Consider the following 20,427-nt stretch of genomic DNA (forward strand, 5'->3'; position numbering starts at 1 on the left):
TAATATAATTATTCCAGGGTGGTCCGGTGTTATATGAAGTGTCCAGCGTTATATAATATAATTATTCCAGGGTGGACCAGTGATATATGAAGTGTCCAGTGTTATATAATATAATTATTCCAGGGTGGTCCAGTGATATATGAAGTGTCCAGTGTTATATACTATAATTATTCCAGGGTGGTCCAGTGGTATATGAAGTGTCCAGTGTTATATAATATAATTATTCCAGGGTGGTCCGGTGTTATATGAAGTGTCCAGTGTTATATACTATAATTATTCCAGCGTGGTCCAGTGATATATGAAGTGTCCAGTGTTACATACTATAATTATTCCAGGGTGGTCCGGTGTTATATGAAGTGTCCAGTGTTATATAATATAATTATTCCAGGGTGGTCCAGTGTTATATGAAGTGTCCAGTGTTATATACTATAATTATTCCAGGGTGGTCCAGTGTTATATGAAGTGTCCAGTGTTATATAATATAATTATTCCAGGGTGGTCCAGTGATATATGAAGTGTCCAGTGTTATATACTATAATTATTCCAGGGTGGTCCGGTGTTATATGAAGTGTCCAGTGTTATATAATATAATTATTCCAGGGTGGACCAGTGTTATATGAAGTGTCCAGTGTTATATAATATAATTATTCCAGGGTGGTCCGGTGTTATATGAAGTGTCCAGTGTTATATAATATAATTATTCCAGGGTGGTCCGGTGATATATGAAGTGTCCAGTGTTATATAATATAATTATTCCAGGGTGGTCCGGTGTTATATGAAGTGTCCAGTGTTATATAATATAATTATTCCAGGGTGGTCCAGTGATATATGAAGTGTCCAGTGTTATATACTATAATTATTCCAGGGTGGTCCAGTGATATATGAAGTGTCCAGTGTTATATAATATAATTATTCCAGGGTGGTCCGGTGTTATATGAAGTGTCCAGTGTTATATAATATAATTATTCCAGGGTGGACCAGTGATATATGAAGTGTCCAGTGTTATATACTATAATTATTCCAGGGTGGTCCAGTGGTATATGAAGTGTCCAGTGTTATATAATATAATTATTCCAGGGTGGTCCGGTGTTATATGAAGTGTCCAGTGTTATATACTATAATTATTCCAGGGTGGTCCAGTGATATATGAAGTGTCCAGTGTTACATACTATAATTATTCCAGGGTGGTCCGGTGTTATATGAAGTGTCCAGTGTTATATAATATAATTATTCCAGGGTGGTCCGGTGTTATATGAAGTGTCCAGTGTTATATACTATAATTATTCCAGGGTGGTCCAGTGATATATGAAGTGTCCAGTGTTATATACTATAATTATTCCAGGGTGGTCCAGTGATATATGAAGTGTCCAGTGTTATATACTATAATTATTCCAGGGTGGTCCGGTGTTATATGAAGTGTCCTGTGTTATATAATATAATTATTCCAGGGTGGTCCGGTGTTATATGAAGTGTCCAGTGTTATATAATATAATTATTCCAGGGTGGTCCGGTGTTAGATGAAGTGTCCAGTGTTATATACTATAATTATTCCAGGGTGGTCCAGTGATATATGAAGTGTCCAGTGTTATATACTATAATTATTCCAGGGTGGTCCAGTATTGTATGAAGTGTCCAGTGTTATATAATATAATTATTCCAGGGTGGTCCAGTGATATATGAAGTGTCCAGTGTTATATAATATAATTATTCCAGGGTGGTCCAGTGATATATGAAGTGTCCAGTGTTATATAATATAATTATTCCAGGGTGGTCCGGTGTTAGATGAAGTGTCCAGTGTTATATACTATAATTATTCCAGGGTGGTCCAGTGATATATGAAGTGTCCAGTGTTATATACTATAATTATTCCAGGGTGGTCCAGTGTTATATGAAGTGTCCGTGTTATATACTATAATTATTCCAGGGTGGTCCAGTGTTATATACTATAATTATTCCAGGGTGGTCCAGTGGTATATGAAGTGTCCAGTGTTATATAATATAATTATTCCAGGGTGGTCCGGTGTTATATGAAGTGTCCAGTGTTATATAATATAATTATTCCAGGGTGGACCAGTGGTATATGAAGTGTCCAGTGTTATATAATATAATTATTCCAGGGTGGTCCGGTGTTATATGAAGTGTCCAGTGTTATATAATATAATTATTCCAGGGTGGTCCGGTGTTATATGAAGTGTCCAGTGTTATATAATATAATTATTCCAGGGTGGTCCAGTGATATATGAAGTGTCCAGTGTTATATACTATAATTATTCCAGGGTGGTCCAGTGGTATATGAAGTGTCCAGTGTTATATAATATAATTATTCCAGGGTGGTCCGGTGTTATATGAAGTGTCCAGTGTTATATAATATAATTATTCCAGGGTGATCCAGTGATATATGAAGTGTCCAGTGTTATATAATATAATTATTCCAGGGTGGTCCGGTGTTATATGAAGTGTCCAGTGTTATATACTATAATTATTCCAGGGTGGTCCAGTGTTGTATGAAGTGTCCAGTGTTATATACTATAATTATTCCAGGGTGGTCCGGTGTTATATGAAGTGTCCAGTGTTATATAATATAATTATTCCAGGGTGGTCCGGTGTTATATGAAGTGTCCAGTGTTATATACTATAATTATTCCAGGGTAGACCAGTGTTATATGAAGTGTCCAGTGTTATATAATATAATTATTCCAGGGTGGTCCGGTGTTATATGAAGTGTCCAGTGTTATATAATATAATTATTCCAGGGTGGTCCGGTGTTATATGAAGTGTCCAGTGTTATATAATATAATTATTCCAGGGTGGTCCAGTGATATATGAAGTGTCCAGTGTTATATACTATAATTATTCCAGGGTGGTCCAGTGATATATGAAGTGTCCAGTGTTATATAATATAATTATTCCAGGGTGGTCCAGTGGTATATGAAGTGTCCAGTGTTATATAATATAATTATTCCAGGGTGGTCCAGTGTTATATGAAGTGTCCAGTGTTATATACTATAATTATTCCAGGGTGGTCCAGTGATATATGAAGTGTCCAGTGTTATATAATATAATTATTCCAGGGTGGTCCAGTGTTATATGAAGTGTCCAGTGTTATATAATATAATTATTCCAGGGTGGTCCAGTGATATATGAAGTGTCCAGTGTTATATAATATAATTATTCCAGGGTGGTCCAGTGATATATGAAGTGTCCAGTGTTATATAATATAATTATTCCAGGGTGGTCCGGTGTTATATGAAGTGTCCAGTGTTAGTGTTATATAATATAATTATTCCAGGGTGGTCCAGTGTTATATGAAGTGTCGAGTGTTATATAATATAATTATTCCAGGGTGGTCCAGTGATATATGAAGTGTCCAGTGTTATATACTATAATTATTCCAGGGTGGTCCAGTGTTATATGAAGTGTCCAGTGTTATATACTATAATTATTCCAGGGTGGTCCAGTGTTGTATGAAGTGTCCAGTGTTATATAATATAATTATTCCAGGGTGGTCCAGTGATATATGAAGTGTCCAGTGTTATATACTATAATTATTCCAGGGTGGTCCGGTGTTATATGAAGTGTCCAGTGTTATATAATATAATTATTCCAGGGTGGTCCAGTGTTGTATGGAGTGTCCAGTGTTATATAATATAATTATTCCAGGGTGATCCGGTGTTATATGAAGTGTCCAGTGTTATATACTATAATTATTCCAGGGTGGTCCGGTGTTATATGAAGTGTCCAGTGTTATATAATATAATTATTCCAGGGTGGTCCAGTGTTGTATGGAGTGTCCAGTGTTATATAATATAATTATTCCAGGGTGATCCGGTGTTATATGAAGTGTCCAGTGTTATATACTATAATTATTCCAGGGTGGTCCGGTGTTATATGAAGTGTCCAGTGTTATATAATATAATTATTCCAGGGTGGTCCAGTGTTGTATGGAGTGTCCAGTGTTATATACTATAATTATTCCAGGGTGGTCCGGTGTTATATGAAGTGTCCAGTGTTATATAATATAATTATTCCAGGGTGGTCCAGTGTTGTATGGAGTGTCCAGTGTTATATAATATAATTATTCCAGGGTGATCCGGTGTTATATGAAGTGTCCAGTGTTATATACTATAATTATTCCAGGGTGGTCCGGTGTTATATGAAGTGTCCAGTGTTATATAATATAATTATTCCAGGGTGGTCCAGTGTTGTATGGAGTGTCCAGTGTTATATAATATAATTATTCCAGGGTGATCCGGTGTTATATGAAGTGTCCAGTGTTATATACTATAATTATTCCAGGGTGGTCCGGTGTTATATGAAGTGTCCAGTGTTATATAATATAATTATTCCAGGGTGGTCCAGTGTTGTATGGAGTGTCCAGTGTTATATAATATAATTATTCCAGGGTGATCCGGTGTTATATGAAGTGTCCAGTGTTATATACTATAATTATTCCAGGGTGGTCCAGTGGTATATGAAGTGTCCAGTGTTATATAATATAATTATTCCAGGGTGGTCCGGTGTTATATGAAGTGTCCAGTGTTATATAATATAATTATTCCAGGGTGATCCGGTGTTATATGAAGTGTCCAGTGTTATATACTATAATTATTCCAGGGTGGTCCAGTGATATATGAAGTGTCCAGTGTTATATAATATAATTATTCCAGGGTGGTCCGGTGTTAGATGAAGTGTCCAGTGTTATATACTATAATTATTCCAGGGTGGTCCAGTGATATATGAAGTGTCCAGTGTTATATAATATAATTATTCCAGGGTGGTCCAGTGATATATGAAGTGTCCAGTGTTATATAATATAATTATTCCAGGGTGGTCCAGTGATATATGAAGTGTCCAGTGTTATATAATATAATTATTCCAGGGTGGTCCGGTGTTAGATGAAGTGTCCAGTGTTATATACTATAATTATTCCAGGGTGGTCCAGTGATATATGAAGTGTCCAGTGTTATATAATATAATTATTCCAGGGTGGTCCGGTGTTATATGAAGTGTCCAGTGTTATATACTAAAGTAAGAGGACACTTTGTACAGATTTAGCACCTTGACTCTGATAACTTTGCACAGTCCTAAAGAACCCTGAACAAATTCTTATAAAATACAGTGGATATTTTATATAACACTGTACCAACCTGGACTAATAAAATTAGTCCTGTGGGTTTAGTGGTAGAACAATATACGGTGGTATGTATTATATTTAGTACAGAGTGGTCCACTGGGTAGAGTATATACTGTTTTCAACAAAAAGACACAATGGTATGTAATTCTAAACACTCAATCCTGAATCCATTCCCTATAGTAGATATGTAAATACTTCCGTAATAACTAGTACACGATATCACTATATTACATCGCAATACCATGTCCAATCTTATACAGTGCATAAGCCCTGGTGGCCAAGTGGTATATATAAAGCCCAATGTTATATATAGTGAGCATATAGAGCAGACAGCGGATCTGTCACTAGTTTAGTAATGCCCAGTTTAGTAATGCCCAATCTCCTAGCGCTGTCACACTGACACTAGTGAAAATTGTGTCCCAAAAAGATTATTATTTTAAAAGTTATGAGCTTTATTTTCCAAATATGCAAATGAGCCTATACTAGAGAAGTGGGTGTCAACACCACCGATTCTTCTGAGGTGGAGCTCCTCCCAACCTCTGATCCTGTCCTATCAGCATGAAGCTGCTTCACACAGTGTGAGAGACTGGGGCTGAAGGGAAGGGGGAGCACTTCAAACAGCCAAATCTCCGGCTGTGGACCACGTAGAACAGCGATTCTGGTGGCATATGAAAGATGAGATTCTAATCTTTCATACGGTAGCAGGTCTAGCTGTGAAACAACCGGAGATATCACCAGTTGGAAACACAGTCAGGAATGGAAGCTGTATACTTTATGATCACGCTCTGTTGCTGGGCAGCAAAGGGGGAGAAGCTGTATGCGGATTGGGCAGCGCCATACAGAAAACATTACACCGCCCCGAGTGAAAAGAAAGAGTCATCTCCTATTTGGCTATTATAGCTAAATTAGCATATTTAGAAAAGTACTCATAACTTTGCAAATAAAAAATGTTTTTGGAAAAAAAAAATTACACTGTTTTTATCAGCATCATAGCGCCTATTAGATTAGTTAGGAGATAGTGAATTAATAAACTAGTGAAGGATCCTCTTTCAATGTCAACTTCAGCTCGGCTCCACCGGCTGTCATACATATCATTCAGTGTTCCCGGTGTTTTTGTTGGTACCCGCCGTACGCTCACCTTCCATCAGGGTGTGGTGAATGCTCCAATATATATTTAGACAGTTCTTTTCTTTCTTCATCCCTCGTTTGCACTTGCAGCCGTGCAGCTGGCTGGAGTGAAGCGCGTCCACAGTACGCTTGCACTGGGTCTTGGCATTGGGCGCTAACTTGTTGGCACCGTTCCCTGCTATGCACTGGCGCAATGTTCGTAAGTTAAAGCTGCAGCTGGGGTTATTCTTGCAAGCTTCCCCAGCTTGAAGACAGTCTCTGCTGGAAGATGTGGCACCGGCTGTCCTTTCTGCGGAGAACAGAAACCATAGATATTAGTTGGGAATTAATTTACTGCGAAATAAAAAATATATGAAAGGGTCACATGACACTTTCTAAAGACACAAACTCATAAGAAATAGGAAGATGGACAGGGCTTAGGCTGGATTCACACTGTGCATTTTTTTTTGCTGTTTAAAGCATGCGTTTTTTGTTTTGTTTTGGTTGATGAATTCTTTTTGAGAGACATGGAAGACTAAAAGAATTTTAAAAACGCAACAAAAATGTCCCGTGTGACCCAGCCTAAGCCATTCTGACCCCCTGCAAGCCCATTGCAAGTGCATGCTTGAGGGAGGAGGGTGTCCAAAAAATTGGAAACCTCAGAAAATTTGTTAAGTGCTAAACTTCTTTTTGCTGCCACCAGGGGGAGCTTATTGCATATGAATTTATTATTACGTTCAATAGGAGTGTGCTCCCTCTAGTGGTGGTTGCTGGCAGACAGAATTTTATCATATTACTCTTTGACTGTGTGAAAGAAAGCAAGAGATTTGGAGCTCTGTTACATAAAAATAGAGCAGAGCTCTAAACCCTGCAAAGATTTCTGGTCCTATTTAGGCATTTACATCAAACACAATTATTAAATTATAGGTATTATTATGCTTTCCTGCCATTAACCCCATCCTAACAATACAATAATAACCATATACTGTAACCACTAAACCACTCACTCTGGTCTATGCATAACGTATATATCAATATAATTCCCTTTCATTACCCCAGACCACCAGGGATATTAGGTATTAACCACTATACCACTAGGAATATTACATGAATACTATTCCTAACCCCTAATATGTGATGTCATTTATGTAGAAAATTGGCAGTGTCTGTATAATCGGGGGAAATTTGCCATCTTAGTTGTGGGCACCAACCCCCTTTACAATTCTGCGTTTGCCCCTGTTTTAGTTGGTGCAATAGAAACAGATGGTTCACCGAAGACAGAGCCTACTACAGATCCTCTCATCTAAAGGGGGTCTTTCCTTATGGTAGTTTCCCTATACAATGTATAGGCACCTTTAATACCTTGTCATTGGGACATAGATGTTATCAGTGGAGGTATGTGAAGCGAGATCAAATGCCGGTGGCCTGACCATTGGGCATTTAGGCAGCGGCTGAGGGCCACAGGGGGCCCGTACCCCTTCAGTCAAGTGCAAAACGCATTAAGCTGTGGATAAGATTAATGCATTGCAAATCCTGAACAATCGTACTTCCAAAATATCTTCCTATAAAGTTGCAGTCAGGTTTCCGGAGCATGTATGATTAGCTTTGTGCAGGCAGGAGGAAAAAAATATTCCTGGAGGAACGCAGCGAAACACTACATGCCAGGCAATGCTGCTCCTTCTATATCAACCCTGTATACTCCGAGGAGAGTAGCAAAATCAAAGCCCATAGGATATAGTAGAAGCGGGAGGGGTAGAAAAATGCCCCTCTTTACTGCCCCTGCCCTGTGGCAGTGACACGGTGGTACTACATACAAATATCTGTATATGGATCCTGCTATGTAAACATAAAAGTATATAAATTGAAAAAAAACTAAATGACAAAATGAAGCCTTCCGCTAATCTCCTGTGATTTTACTACCATGAATTTAAATGAGAGCATGAATTATGCATGATATGGATGCTGGCAATAAGAAGGTGTTGGAGAAAGATCCTAATTCTTGGATCGGAGAGCTGGGTTTTGGCACACCGCGCTTATCCCGCCGCGCTCTGTCCACACAACACACAGGGATTGCTAATGTCTGAGCAGTTGTGACTGTGATGCATGAAAAATGGAGTTTTCCCCCCCGAATGCTGCTTTTCTCGGCAGAACTTCTCTGAATGTTCCTCAATTATAAATCCGTGTTATTACCCTTTAGAGTTAGACGTCTAATTGACCCCGATGGGACAGCATTACAGAAGTAGGGAAAAATACTGGGAATTTATGGATCCAAAGCCTGTAGCCAAGTACCAGGACTGTGGCAGAACAATGAATCAAACTGTATTTAACAGTTAGAGGATTAAACAAACATTAAATCACTTGCAATAAAAAGCATTCGTACGTTTCTAAGTTATAGATTTCTGATTTATACTGGATAATGAAGTCCTGCTGTAATAGATAAGGAATTTCAATAATTATAATTCAGGTGGCAAAGAAAATGTAGTCTGGAGCGCCCCCTATAACAGCAGTCTGGATGTGTAGTCTGGTCTACCCTCTACAGCAGCATTCTGGCTGTGCATTTAGGAGCGCCCCCTATAACAGCAGTTTGGCTGTGTAGTCTGGAGCACCCCTATAACATCAGTCTGGCTGTGTAGTCTGGAGCACCCCTATAACATCAGTCTGGCTGTGGTCTAGACCTCTCCCTATAACAGTAGTCTGGCTGTGGTCTAGACCTCCCTCTATAACAGCAGTCTGGCAGTGAAGTCTGGACCTCCCCCTATAACAGCAGTCTGGCTGTGTAGTCTGGTGCGCCCCCAATAACAGCAGTCTATCTGTGTAGTCTGGACCTCCCCTATAACATCAGTCAGTCTATCTGTGTAGTCTGGAGCCCCCTATAACAGTTGTCTGGCTTTGTCATCTGGATCTCCCCTATAACATCAGTTATAGCTATGAAGTCTGGACCTCCCCCCTATAACAGCAGTCTGGCTGTGTAGTCTGGTGTGCCCGTAATAACATCCCTTATAACATCAGTCTAGCTGTGAAGTCTGGACCTCCCCTATAACAGTATTCTGGCTGTGTAGTCTGGTTTTCCCCTTATAACATCAGTCTGGCTGTGTAGTTTGGAGCGCCCCCTGTAACAGTAGTCTGGCTGTGAAGTCTGTACCTCCCCCTATAACATCAGTCTGGCTGTGTAGTCTGGACCTCCCCTATAACATCAGTCTGGCTGTGAAGTCTGTACCTCCCCCTATAACAGCAGTCTGGCTGTGTAGTCTGGACCTCCCCTATAACATCAGTCTAGCTGTGAAGTCTGTACCTCCCCCTATAACAGCAGTCTGGCTGTGTAGTCTGGACCTCCCCTGTAACATCAGTCTGGCTGTGAAGTCTTTACCTCCCCCTATAACATCAGTCTGGCTGTGAAGTCTGGACCTCCACCTATAGAAGCAGTGTAGTCTGGAGCGCCCCCTATAAAAGCAGTCTGGCTGTTTAGTCTGGAGCGCCCCCTATAACAGCAGTCTTGACGCGTACTATGGAGCGCCCCCAATAACGGCAGTCTGGTGTGTAGTCTGGAACACCCACTATAATAGCAGTCTGGTCAAATAATATGTAGCACATTTTATAACAGTAGTCTGGTTGTATACTCTGGACCTCCTCATATAACAGCAGTCTGGTTGTATACTCTGGAGCTCCTCCTATAACAGCAGTCTGGTTGTATACTCTGGAGCTCCTCCTATAACAGTAGTCTGGTTGTACACTCTGGAGCTCCTCCTATAACAGTAGTCTGGTTGTATACTCTGGAGCTCCTCCTATAACAGTAGTCTGGTTGTATACTCTGGACCTCCTCATATAACAGTAGTCTGGTGGTATACTCTAGACCTCCTCCTATAACAGTAGTCTGGTTGTATACTCTGGAGCTCCTCCTATAACAGTAGTCTGGTTGTATACTCTGGAGCTCCTCCTATAACAGTAGTCTGGTTGTATACTGTGGACCTCCTCCTATAACAGTAGTCTGGTTGTATACTCTGGAGCTCCTCCTATAACAGTAGTCTGATTGTATACTCTGGAGCTCCTCCTATAACAGTAGTCTGGTTGTATACTCTGGAGCTCCTCGTATAACAGTAGTCTGGTTGTATACTCTGGACCTCCTCCTATAACAGTAGTCTGGTTGTATACTCTGGAGCTCCTCCTATAACAGTAGTCTGGTTGTATACTCTGGAGCTCCTCCTATAACAGTAGTCTGGTTGTATACTCTGGACCTCCTCCTATAACAGTAGTCTGGTTGTATACTCTGGACCTCCTCCTATAACAGTAGTCTGGTTATATACTCTGGAGCTCCTCCTATAACAGTAGTCTGGTTGTATACTCTGGAGCTCCTCCTATAACAGTAGTCTGGTTGTATACTCTGGACCTCCTCATATAACAGTAGTCTGGTGGTATACTCTAGACCTCCTCCTATAACAGTAGTCTGGTTGTATACTCTGGAGCTCCTGCTATAACAGTAGTCTGGTTGTATACTCTGGAGCTCCTCGTATAACAGTAGTCTGGTTGTATACTCTGGACCTCCTCCTATAACAGTAGTCTGGTTGTATACTCTGGAGCTCCTCCTATAACAGTAGTCTGGTTGTATACTCTGGAGCTCCTCCTATAACAGTAGTCTGGTTGTATACTCTGGAGCTCCTCCTATAACAGTAGTCTGGTTATATACTCTGGAGCTCCTCCTATAACAGTAGTCTGGTTGTATACTCTGGAGCTCTTCCTATAACAGTAGTCTGGTTGTATAGTCTGGAGCTCCTCCTATAACAGTAGTCTGGTTGTATAGTCTGGAGCTCCTCCTATAACAGTAGTCTGGTTGTATACTGTGGACCTCCTCCTATAACAGTAGTCTGGTTGTATACTCTGGAGCTCCTCCAAAAACAGTAGTCTGGTTGTATACTCTGGACCTCCTCCTATAACAGTAGTCTGGTTGTATACTCTGGAGCTCCTCCTATAACAGTAGTCTGGTTGTATACTCTGGACCTCCTCCTATAACAGTAGTCTGGTTGTATACTCTGGAGCTCCTCCTATAACAGTAGTCTGGTTGTATACTCTGGAGCTCCTCCTATAACAGTAGTCTGGTTGTATACTCTGGACCTCCTCCTATAACAGTAGTCTGGTTGTATACTCTGGACCTCCTCGTATAACAGTAGTCTGGTTGTATACTCTGGACCTCCTCCTATAACAGTAGTCTGGTTGTATACTCTGGAGCTCCTCCTATAACAGTAGTCTGGTTGTATACTCTGGACCTCCTCCTATAACAGTAGTCTGGTTGTATACCCTGGACCTCCTCCTATAACAGTAGTCTGGTTGTATACTCTGGAGCTCCTCCTATAACAGTAGTCTGGTTGTATACTCTGGACCTCCTCCTATAACAGTAGTCTGGTTGTATACTCTGGACCTCCTCCTATAACAGTAGTCTGGTTGTATACTTTGGAGCTCCTCCTATAACAGTAGTCTGGTTGTATACTCTGGACCTCCTCCTATAACAGTAGTCTGGTTGTATACTCTGGAGCTCCTCCTATAACAGTAGTCTGGTTGTATACTCTGGAGCTCCTCCTATAACAGTAGTCTGGTTGTATAATCTGGACCTCCTCCTATAACAGTAGTCTGGTTGTATACTCTGGACCTCCTCCTATAACAGCAGTCTGGTTGTATACTCTGGAGCTCCTCCTATAACAGTAGTCTGGTTGTATACTCTGGACCTCCTCCTATAACAGTAGTCTGGTTGCATACTCTGGACCTCCTCCTATAACAGTAGTCTGGTTGTATACTCTGGACCTCCTCCTATAACAGTAGTCTGGTTGTATACTTTGGAGCTCCTCCTATAACAGTAGTCTGGTTGTATACTCTGGATTTCCTCCTATAACAGTAGTCTGGTTGTATACTCTGGAGCTCCTCCTATAACAGTAGTCTGGTTGTATACTCTGGAGCTCCTCCTATAACAGTAGTCTGGTTGTATAATCTGGACCTCCTCCTATAACAGTAGTCTGGTTGTATACTCTGGACCTCCTCCTATAACAGCAGTCTGGTTGTATACTCTGGACCTCCTCCTATAACAGTAGTCTGGTTGTATACTCTGGACCTCCTCCTATAACAGTAGTCTGGTTGTATACTCTGGAGCTCCTCCTATAACAGTAGTCTGGTTGTATACTCTGGACCTCCTCCTATAACAGTAGTCTGGTTGCATACTCTGGACCTCCTCCTATAACAGTAGTCTGGTTGTATACTCTGGACCTCCTCCTATAACAGTAGTCTGGTTGTATACTCTGGACCTCCTCCTATAACAGTAGTCTGGTTGTATACCCTGGACCTCCTCCTATAACAGTAGTCTGGTTGTATACTCTGGAGCTCCTCCTATAACAGTAGTCTGGTTGTATACTCTGGACCTCCTCCTATAACAGTAGTCTGGTTGTATAGTCTGGACCTCCTCCTATAACAGTAGTCTGGTTGTATACTCTGGAGCTCCTCCTATAACAGTAGTCTGGTTGTATACTCTGGACCTCCTCCTATAACAGTAGTCTGGTTATATACTCTGGACCTCCTCCTATAACAGTAGTCTGGTTGTATACTCTGGACCTCCTCCTATAACAGTAGTCTGGTTGTATAGTCTGGACCTCCTCCTATAACAGTAGTCTGGTTGTATACTCTGGAGCTCCTCCTATAACAGCAGTCTGGTTGTATACTCTGGACCTCCTCCTATAACAGTAGTCTGGTTGTATACTCTGGACCTCCTCCTATAACAGTAGTCTGGTTGTATACTCTGGAGCTCCTCCTATAACAGTAGTCTGGTTGTATACTCTGGACCTCCTCCTATAACAGTAGTCTGGTTGCATACTCTGGACCTCCTCCTATAACAGTAGTCTGGTTGTATACTCTGGACCTCCTCCTATAACAGTAGTCTGGTTGTATACTCTGGACCTCCTCCTATAACAGTAGTCTGGTTGTATACCCTGGACCTCCTCCTATAACAGTAGTCTGGTTGTATACTCTGGAGCTCCTCCTATAACAGTAGTCTGGTTGTATACTCTGGACCTCCTCCTATAACAGTAGTCTGGTTGTATAGTCTGGACCTCCTCCTATAACAGTAGTCTGGTTGTATACTCTGGAGCTCCTCCTATAACAGTAGTCTGGTTGTATACTCTGGACCTCCTCCTATAACAGTAGTCTGGTTATATACTCTGGACCTCCTCCTATAACAGTAGTCTGGTTGTATACTCTGGACCTCCTCCTATAACAGTAGTCTGGTTGTATAGTCTGGACCTCCTCCTATAACAGTAGTCTGGTTGTATACTCTGGAGCTCCTCCTATAACAGTAGTCTGGTTGTATACTCTGGACCTCCTCCTATAACAGTAGTCTGGTTATATACTCTGGACCTCCTCCTATAACAGTAGTCTGGTTATATACTCTGGACCTCCTCCTATAACAGTAGTCTGGTTATATACTCTGGACCTCCTCCTATAACAGTAGTCTGGTTGTATACTCTGGATTTCCTCCTATAACAGTAGTCTGGTTGTATACTCTGGACCTCCTCCTATAACAGTAGTCTGGTTGTATACTCTGGAGCTCCTTCTAAAACAGTAGTCTGGTTGTATACTCTGGACCTCCTCCTATAACAGTAGTCTGGTTGTATACTCTGGAGCTCCTCCTATAACAGTAGTCTGGTTGTATACTCTGGACCTCCTCCTATAACAGTAGTCTGGCTTTTTAGTCTGCAGTTCCCCTATGGGAGCACTATCTGCCTGGCACTGTTTATGGGAACACTCTGTCTAGCACTGTTTATGAGGGTACTGTAGCTGGCACTGTTTATGGGAACACTCTGTCAAGCACTGTTTATGAGGGTACTGTAACTGGCACTATTTATAACGGGTGGTTCTGAACAAAATCGCAGATCGTTGAAGTTCAGCAGCTTTATTAATGTAGATTCTTAGGTACATATTTTAGTGAGGTTAATATCGTGGCTGTGGATCTCAACTCCGCAGGATTTCCGTACAGGTCGGGTTGTTCCAAGGTGAGAACGCTGTAAGGGCGGTCAGCACGGCCCTGGAACGCTTTGAAGATAGTGCAAGGACCATGGCAGACTCACAGGAAGTTCGGCTCCGATCGCACGCACGTTGTCATTGTCATGACAACGGCAGTTCACCACCGGGTGCCATGATGTGCTCGTGCATGCGCAGGAGGAGCGATTGAAGCCGCGGAAGGAACCAGAAGAGGGGAAGACGGAAGTGACAAAGGGCGCGATGAGGTGAGAGAAGAGGGCGCGAGGAGGAGAGTGGAGCGGTAGAAGGAGCGGAAGCTGTGGAAGGGCGGAGGACAGTGTGTGGAGGTGAGGAGAAAGGAAGAGGCAGTGGTAGGGAACTGAGGAGAGGGGGAAAGAGTACGGAGTGAAGAAGGATGGCCCGTGTCGAGGTTGTGGACACCAGAGGCCTCAGTGAGCACCCGGCCCCCAACCCAGCCAAGCCACCCAGCACTAGCCGCCCAGCAGCCACCAGCACTAGCCACCCAGCAGCCACCAGCACAAGCCGCCCAGTGGCCACCAGCACAAGCCGCCCAGCAGTCCAGAAGTGCAGCAGCCCAGCGGTGTAGCAGTCCAGCTGTGCAGTAGCCTAGCAGTCCCAGCCGTGCAGCAGTCCAGCGGTGTAGCAATCCAGCCGTGCAGCAGCCCAGCAGTGTAGCAGCCCAGCAGTCCAGCCATGCAGGAGCCTAGCAGTCCAGCCGTGCAGCAGCCCAGCGATGCAGCAGTCCAGCCGTGCAGCAGCCCAGCAGTCCAGCCGTGCAGCAGCCCAGCTGAGCAGCAGTCCAGTCATGAAGCAGTCCAGCGACTCCGAGTCCTATGCCGCAGCAGCCGGACCCTAGACGCGGTCCCAGGAAAGAGAGAGAAGGAGCGGAGGAGCACAGGTACTGTTTCCCCCATGATCAAGGACAAGGAAGCATAGATCCCGTACTGTAGACCAGCGCACCAAGGCCTTCGCAATTCGGGGGAAACAAAATAGATATTGAGCGGCGCACTTCAACGTCCCAACCTGTCATTAGTGATTACCACATGCCCGTTTTCCTGCGCCATCTATGAAGACATTTGTTACCTGAAGTTATATGTTTTAAAGAAGAAGATATCCTGTTCTGATTGTCTACAGTAAAAAGTTTAACCAGCAGCGGTGTCGTATCCATTGTTCACTACAACATCCACCCACCTACAACCCGACTCTTAGCTCATCCTGCCCTGCCGATGTGGATCTCATAGGGTAGTCTCTTTGCCTGCCTTTGTGTTACTCGCGGAGTTACACCAGTCAACTTGCAGAAAACCGCTCTGTGCACTACACCACTACCTAACGGATCCTCGACCCCCCTCAGGAGCTTAGTGCAACGCCTGTGGTTAACACAGTCCCAATACTAATTCTCACAGATTTCGTAACTGTCTCTTTAAGGACCTGCTCACTATAAAGCGTAACAACAATACAACTGAACTTCACAGTGGATACGCTGGTATTGCAGGACACAGTGTAACATGTGCACTTCTCCTGTTCATCAGGAGACGGTATACTCCCTGTACTCGTTACGGCACCTCATGCCCACTGTCCACTCACTCTGCCACACTCAGAGGAACAGGCCCCTTCAGTAGGCCAAAGGACAACAAGACTTTATCTCAGTCCTGTTACACCCCAACTCAGGGCTGGATATTCACAGTCCACTTTTCCTGAAGTTATGGTTTCCAAAGTCTCTGATGGCCTGATTACCGCTCCATCGGAACATCTCATGGTCGCTACACGTGGTCCACACAGTCTCCCATAGCCCACATCCTGCACCTCTCACTCGGTCACTGTTCCCACAGCCACTGGCTTGCCTCTCGGCGACTTCCAGTACTTACCTATTGCTCACCATCCACTTCTACCGGCAGATGCACGCAGGCCTCATGCTCAGCACACATGCAGCAGGTTCTCCATGCACTTCACGTGGCTTCCACGCCACACATACCCACACACACACACACACACACACACACACACACACACACACACACACACACACACACACACACACACACACACACACACACACACACACACACTGCACTTCCTGCTATCTACTCCTACATATCCCTCCTAGACCTTTCCTGTGTAATTAATATTGCAATACAGTGAAGGAAATAAGTATTTGATCCCTTGCTGATTTTGTAAGTTTGCCCACTGTCAAAGTCATGAACAGTCTAGAATTTTTAGGCTAGGTTAATTTTACCAGTGAGAGATAGATTATATATATAAAAAAAAAAAAAGAAAATCACATTGTCAAAATGATATATATTTATTTGCATTGTGCACAGAGAAATAAGTATTTGATCCCCGGCCAACCATTAAGAGTTCAGCCTCCTCCAGACCAGTTACACGCTCCAAATCAACTTGGTGCCTGCATTATAGACAGCTCTTACATGGTCACCTGTATAAAAGACTCCTGTCCACAGACTCAATTAATCAGTCTGACTCTAACCTCTACAACATGGGCAAGACCAAAGAGCTTTCTAAGGATGTCAGGGACAAGATCATAGACCTGCACAAGGCTGGAATGGGCTACAAAACCATAAGTAAGACGCTGGGTGAGAAGGAGACAACTGTTGGTGCAATAGTAAGAAAATGGAAGACATACAAAATCACTGTCAATCGACATCGATCTGGGGCTCCATGCAAAATCTCACCTCGTGGGGTATCCTTGATCCTGAGGAAGGTGAGAGCTCAGCCGAAAACTACACGGGGGGAACTTGTTAATGATCTCAAGGCAGCTGGGACCACAGTCACCAAGAAAACCATTGGTAACACATCACGCCGTAATGGATTAAAATCCTGCAGTGCCCGCAAGGTCCCCCTGCTCAAGAAGGCACATGTACAGGCCCGTCTGAAGTTTGCAAATGAACATCTGGATGATTCTGAGAGTGATTGGGAGAAGGTGCTGTGGTCAGATGAGACTAAAATTGAGCTCTTTGGCATTAACTCAACTCGCCGTGTTTGGAGGAAGAGAAATGCTGCCTATGACCCAAAGAACACCGTCCCCACTGTCAAGCATGGAGGTGGAAACATTATGTTTTGGGGGTGTTTCTCTGCTAAGGGCACAGGACTACTTCACCGCATCAATGGGAGAATGGATGGAGCCATGTACAGTCAAATCCTGAGTGACAACCTCCTTCCCTCCACCAGGACATTAAAAATGGCTCGTGGCTGGGTCTTCCAGCACGAGAATGACCCGAAACATACAGCCGAGGCAACAAAGGAGTGGCTCAAAAAGAAGCACATTAAGGTCATGGAGTGGCCTAGCCAGTCTCCAGACCTTAATCCCATCGAAAACTTATGGAGAGAGCTGAAGATCTGAGTTGCCAAGCGACAGCCTCAAAATCTTAATGATTTACAGATGATCTGCAAAGAGGAGTGGGCCAAAATTCCATCCAACATGTGTGCAACCTCATCATCAACTACAAAAAACATCTGACTGCTGTGCTTGCCAACAATTGTTTTGCCACCAAGTATTAAGTCTTGTTTGCCAAAGGGATCAAATACTTATTTCTCTGTGCACAATGCAAATAAATATATATAATTTTGACAATGTGATTTTCAGTTTATTTTTTATTTTTATATAATCTATCTCTCACTGGTAAAATTAACCTAGCCTAAAAATTCTAGACTGTCCATGTCTTTGACAGTGGGCAAACTTACAAAATCAGCAAGGGATCAAATACTTATTTCCTTCACTGTATAAGCTCTAAGGGTATGTTCACACGCTGTGCTTTCGGGCGTATTTCGGGGCATAATTGGTAGCTTAATACCTACAAACATCTGGTCATTGAATTTAATGGGTAAAACTGTTGTTTTGTTTAGACGGGGCATTTTCTTACGCCGCCGTTTAAAAAAAAGTTGCGTAAAAGGATGAAAATTACTCCAAGGACTCCTCCTGTAAAAGTTATTTATTGTAATGTTTTTTATGCACTGTGACGGTTATGTGCAATTTGTTGTGGTTTTGGTATTTATAAATTTATTTCAAATTTTGGTCCGATATGTGGTATGGAAAATAATGGCCTTTTCAACCACAAATTTGTGTCTGTGGTCTTTTGTGTAGAGTTAGGGTAACTAAACGCTCAACAAACCTCTGACATGTCATAGTCACATGTCAGAAGTTTGGATTGTTGGGGGTCCGAGCACTGAGACCCCCACTAGTCTCTAAATCGAAGCCGCAGAAGTGCTCGTATGAGCGCTCAGCCGCTTCGTGTCTGTTCGGCTTTTTCCTGAAAACCGATGTATCATAGACTTTGTATTGATCCCGTACTCCGCTACATTGATTAGTGGAAAAAGCCGAACAGAAACGAAGCGGCTGCTCACACGAGCACTTCTGCAGCTTTGTTTTAGCAATTGGTGGGGGTCTCAGTGCTCGGACCCCCACCAATCAAAACTTCATCCTTAATTACAGAATCCGTAATTACGGATGAAATCACGGACCCATTAATATCTATAGGCCATGAACACCTTTCCGTATATTTACGGATGTGTGTCCGGGCCGTAAAAATGATCTACAAAATATAGAACCAGTCCTATCCTTGTCTGCAATTGCTTCACGGAATCACACTAAAAAGTCTATGAGGGCTTCCGAAATTGCGGACGGCTACGGATGTTGATCCATATTTTCGGATCGGTATTTGCGGACAGTAAAAACCCTTACGGTCGCATGCATGAAGCCTAAATGAGGTTTATCCCTGGCTGGCGTTGTTATTGGGTTTGACACTGTTTATGGGGCACTTTGTTTCTGACACTGTATATGGGAAATGTTCCGGTTGGCAGAGTTTATGGAAGAACTCTGGCACTGTAAATGGAAGTGCTCTTGTTGTCCAAATGGGAATATGAAAACAAAAATCTTAGACGCGCAGGTCAGTGGAATCATCTGGGAATAATAGTTTGGACCCCAAAATGCCCGCGCCCGGCTTCTTCTTCTTTATTCCGTCCATTGACCTCCATTGTCCTTTGCAGAATTCATGTAAAGATATCCTTGAACAGGTGACAGCGCAGAGTACCTGTCCTAAGCCGGCGATGTATTTTATGGTCTTCTGCCAGTTTATAAGGTTACACGGGTATCAGAGCGCTTCATTTACCAGTCCGCACTATTTCACCCTCCCAGATGCCAGCTCATGGGGGTCAACTATAAATGATTGCTGTAATTTCAGGCCCGTCTCTTGGATACTGTATGAAGATCATTGATAAGGGGGTGTAAAGTCGTGCGCTGTAGGTTTGGAGAGTATTGTCTCTATGTGGTCAATGAACCTGATCACAGACAGATGTCCCCGCGTTCATACACGACAGACAGATTCTAATCTCCATATAATACCACCAGTCATAATAATCTCCATATAATACTACAAATCATAATAATCTCCATATAATACCACCAGTCATAATAATCTCCATATAATACCACCAGTCATAATAATCTCCATATAATACCACCAGTCATAATAATCTCCATATAATACCACCAGTCATAATAATCTCCATATAATACTACCAGTCATAATAATCTCCATATAATACTACAAATCATAATAATCTCCATATAATACTACCAGTCATAATAATCTCCATATAACACTACCCGTCATAATAATCTCTATATAATACCTACCAGTCATAATAATCTCCATATAATACCACCAGTCATAATAATCTCCATATAATACCACCAGTCATAATAATCTCCATATAATACTACCCGTCATAATAATCTCCATATAATACTACCAGTCATAAAAATCTCCATATAATACCACCAGTCATAATAATCTCCATATAATACTACCAGTCATAATAATCTCCATATAATACCACCAGTCATAATAATCTCCATATAATACTACCAGTCATAATAATCTCCATATAATACTACCAGTCATAATAATCTCCATATAATATTACCAGTCATAATAATCTCCATATAATACCACCAGTCATAATAATCACCATATAATACCACCAGTCATAATAATCTCCATATAATACCACCAGTCATAATAATCACCATATAATACCACCAGTCATAATAATCTCCATATAATACCACCAGTCATAATAATCTCCATATAATACTACAAATCATAATAATCTCCATATAATACTACCAGTCATAATAATCTCCATATAACACTACCCGTCAT

General features: G+C 42.3%; 1 protein-coding gene across 1 annotated transcript in view; it reads right to left on the reverse strand.

Annotated features, from left to right (window-relative positions):
• The window catches only part of GFRA4 (GDNF family receptor alpha 4), a 408,185-nt gene that overhangs the window by 43,848 nt on the left and 343,910 nt on the right, over positions 1-20,427 (reverse strand). Inside the window, exon 3 of the mRNA XM_075855772.1 lies at positions 6,273-6,551. Within this exon, the coding sequence (XP_075711887.1) occupies positions 6,273-6,551 (279 nt within the window). The remainder of the gene's footprint in view (positions 1-6,272; positions 6,552-20,427) is intronic.

The sequence above is a fragment of the Rhinoderma darwinii genome, chromosome 1 (genome assembly GCF_050947455.1).
Source record: "Rhinoderma darwinii isolate aRhiDar2 chromosome 1, aRhiDar2.hap1, whole genome shotgun sequence".
In the NCBI taxonomy this organism is placed as follows: domain Eukaryota; kingdom Metazoa; phylum Chordata; class Amphibia; order Anura; family Rhinodermatidae; genus Rhinoderma; species Rhinoderma darwinii.